The sequence below is a fragment of the Haliaeetus leucocephalus genome, unplaced genomic scaffold (genome assembly GCF_000737465.1).
Source record: "Haliaeetus leucocephalus isolate CR32 unplaced genomic scaffold, Haliaeetus_leucocephalus-4.0 Scaffold1, whole genome shotgun sequence".
NCBI lineage: Eukaryota > Metazoa > Chordata > Aves > Accipitriformes > Accipitridae > Haliaeetus > Haliaeetus leucocephalus.
Window position 1 is genome coordinate 4,940,248 of NW_010972437.1, and position 2,512 is coordinate 4,942,759.

Genomic DNA, 2,512 nt, shown 5'->3' on the forward strand with positions numbered 1-2,512 from the left:
GATGCGGGCTGGAGGAGGAGGAGGACGCGGCGGCGGAGCGGCCGCCGGCGGCTGCCCCTTGCTGGGCCTGGCCGCGCTGCTGGCCGCCCTGCTGGGGACCCCCGCGGGCGCCGCGGCGCAGCAGTACCACGGCGAGAAGGGCATCTCCGTGCCGGACCACGGCTTCTGCCAGCCCATCTCCATCCCGCTCTGCACAGATATCGCCTACAACCAGACCATCCTGCCCAACCTGCTGGGCCACACCAACCAGGAGGACGCGGGGCTGGAGGTGCACCAGTTCTACCCGCTGGTCAAGGTGCAGTGCTCGGCCGAGCTCAAGTTCTTCCTCTGCTCCATGTACGCGCCGGTGTGCACCGTGCTGGAGCAGGCCATCCCACCCTGCCGCTCTCTCTGCGAGCGGGCCCGCCAGGGCTGCGAGGCCCTCATGAACAAGTTCGGCTTCCAGTGGCCAGAGCGGCTCCGCTGTGAGAACTTCCCTGTCCATGGCGCGGGCGAGATCTGCGTGGGGCAGAACACATCGGATGCCCCGCCGGGGCCCGGCGGTGCGGCGGGCCGGGGGGCCACTGCCCACCCTACGGCTGGCTACCTCCCTGACTTCCTCACCCCGCCACAGCCCCCCTCCGGCTTCTCCTTCTCCTGCCCGCGGCAGCTCAAAGTGCCCCCTTACTTGGGCTACCGGTTCCTGGGGGAGCGGGACTGCGGGGCTCCCTGTGAGCCAGCCCGGCCCAACGGGCTCATGTACTTCAAGGAGGCAGAGGTGCGATTTGCCCGGCTGTGGGTGGGCGTGTGGTCTGTGCTCTGCTGTGCCTCCACCCTCTTCACCGTGCTCACTTACCTGGTGGACATGCGCCGTTTCAGCTACCCGGAGCGGCCCATCATCTTCCTCTCAGGCTGCTACTTCATGGTGGCAGTGGCCTATGCAGCAGGCTTCTTGCTGGAGGAGCGGGTGGTGTGTCTGGAGCGCTTCTCTGAGGATGGCTACCGCACTGTGGCCCAAGGCACCAAGAAGGAAGGCTGCACCATCCTCTTCATGATCCTCTACTTCTTTGGCATGGCCAGCTCCATCTGGTGGGTCATCCTGTCCCTCACTTGGTTCCTGGCTGCTGGGATGAAGTGGGGCCATGAGGCCATCGAGGCCAACTCCCAGTATTTCCACCTGGCTGCCTGGGCTGTGCCTGCTGTCAAAACCATCACCATCTTGGCCATGGGGCAGGTGGATGGGGATGTACTCAGTGGGGTGTGTTACGTAGGTATCTACAGCGTGGACTCGCTGCGGGGCTTTGTGCTGGCGCCCTTGTTTGTTTACCTCTTCATTGGCACTTCCTTCTTGCTTGCTGGCTTCGTGTCCTTGTTTCGCATCCGCACCATCATGAAGCATGATGGCACCAAGACAGAGAAACTGGAGAAGCTGATGGTGCGCATTGGTGTCTTCAGTGTCCTCTACACGGTACCTGCCACCATTGTCCTAGCATGTTACTTCTATGAGCAGGCATTCCGTGGCACCTGGGAGAAGACATGGCTCCTCCAGACCTGCAAAACCTATGCCGTGCCCTGTCCCAGCCACTTTGCCCCTATGAGTCCGGACTTCACTGTCTTCATGATCAAGTACCTCATGACCATGATTGTTGGGATCACGACTGGCTTCTGGATCTGGTCTGGCAAAACCCTTCAGTCCTGGCGACGCTTCTACCACAGACTCAGCACCGGCAGCAAAGGCGAGACGGCAGTATGAGACCCCCTTGTCCCCTCTGGCGCACACACACACACACATTGCATGCATGCACACAAGCAGAGGAGAGGGATACTTGGCAGAAGAGGACAGCAATGGCTCCCTGAACAGGGAGGAAGGGAGGCTTTTCCAAACTTTTTCTTCCTCCCAGAGGGTTTGAAAAAAAAAAAAAATCTTTGCATAAAGGATCAGACGGGCTGTGTCCAGTGGTGCTTATGCCCAGCTAAGTGGAAGAGCACAGAAAAAGAGGCCACTGGTGGGATGGGAGAGTCCTTCACCCACAAGAAGTCCCCTTACTTCTCTCTCCTGCTACCTTGTGCAGGAAAGAAACCCAACCCAACCGAAACCATCCTGCCTTGCTTTGGACGAGAGGGAGGGGAAGCCAGATCTGTTGAGCTGCCCCTGCCGAGAAGTAGCCAAACCTCTGAATTGCTGGGGTCAAACTGCAGCGCAGGCAGGGTAACTCCCGAGCCTGAGCTTACTGCCTGCTCCTTCCAGCTCGGCGGAGCAATCACGTGAGTACTGCACAACCAGCTACAGCCCAGATCGTGTGCTGGTGAGATGCCTCTGTTCTGTCAACTCACAAGTTCCTTTTTACCTCAGTGATACCTGTTGTAATTGTTTTAAAGTGAAAATTCGGCCCTTGGTCTGTTGTTCTTGCTGCTGTGGGGAAGGAGGGGGTTGCTATTCCACACCCTGAAAAGAAATGACTTGTTGCTTTTCAGCAGAAGGCTTTTCCCCCTTGCCTTTGTTCTAGGAGACAAAGGGGGAAACAAAAGTGTT

General features: G+C 59.0%; 1 protein-coding gene across 1 annotated transcript; it reads left to right on the plus strand.

Moving 5' to 3' along the window:
- The first annotated feature begins 1 nt into the window (after window position 1).
- On the plus strand, window positions 2-2,096 carry FZD7 (frizzled class receptor 7). Its single transcript, XM_010569126.1, has one exon. The coding sequence runs from the start codon at window positions 2-4 to the stop codon at window positions 1,730-1,732; it is 1,731 nt and encodes a 576-aa protein (XP_010567428.1). The 3' UTR covers window positions 1,733-2,096.
- The last annotated feature ends 416 nt before the right edge of the window (window positions 2,097-2,512 follow it).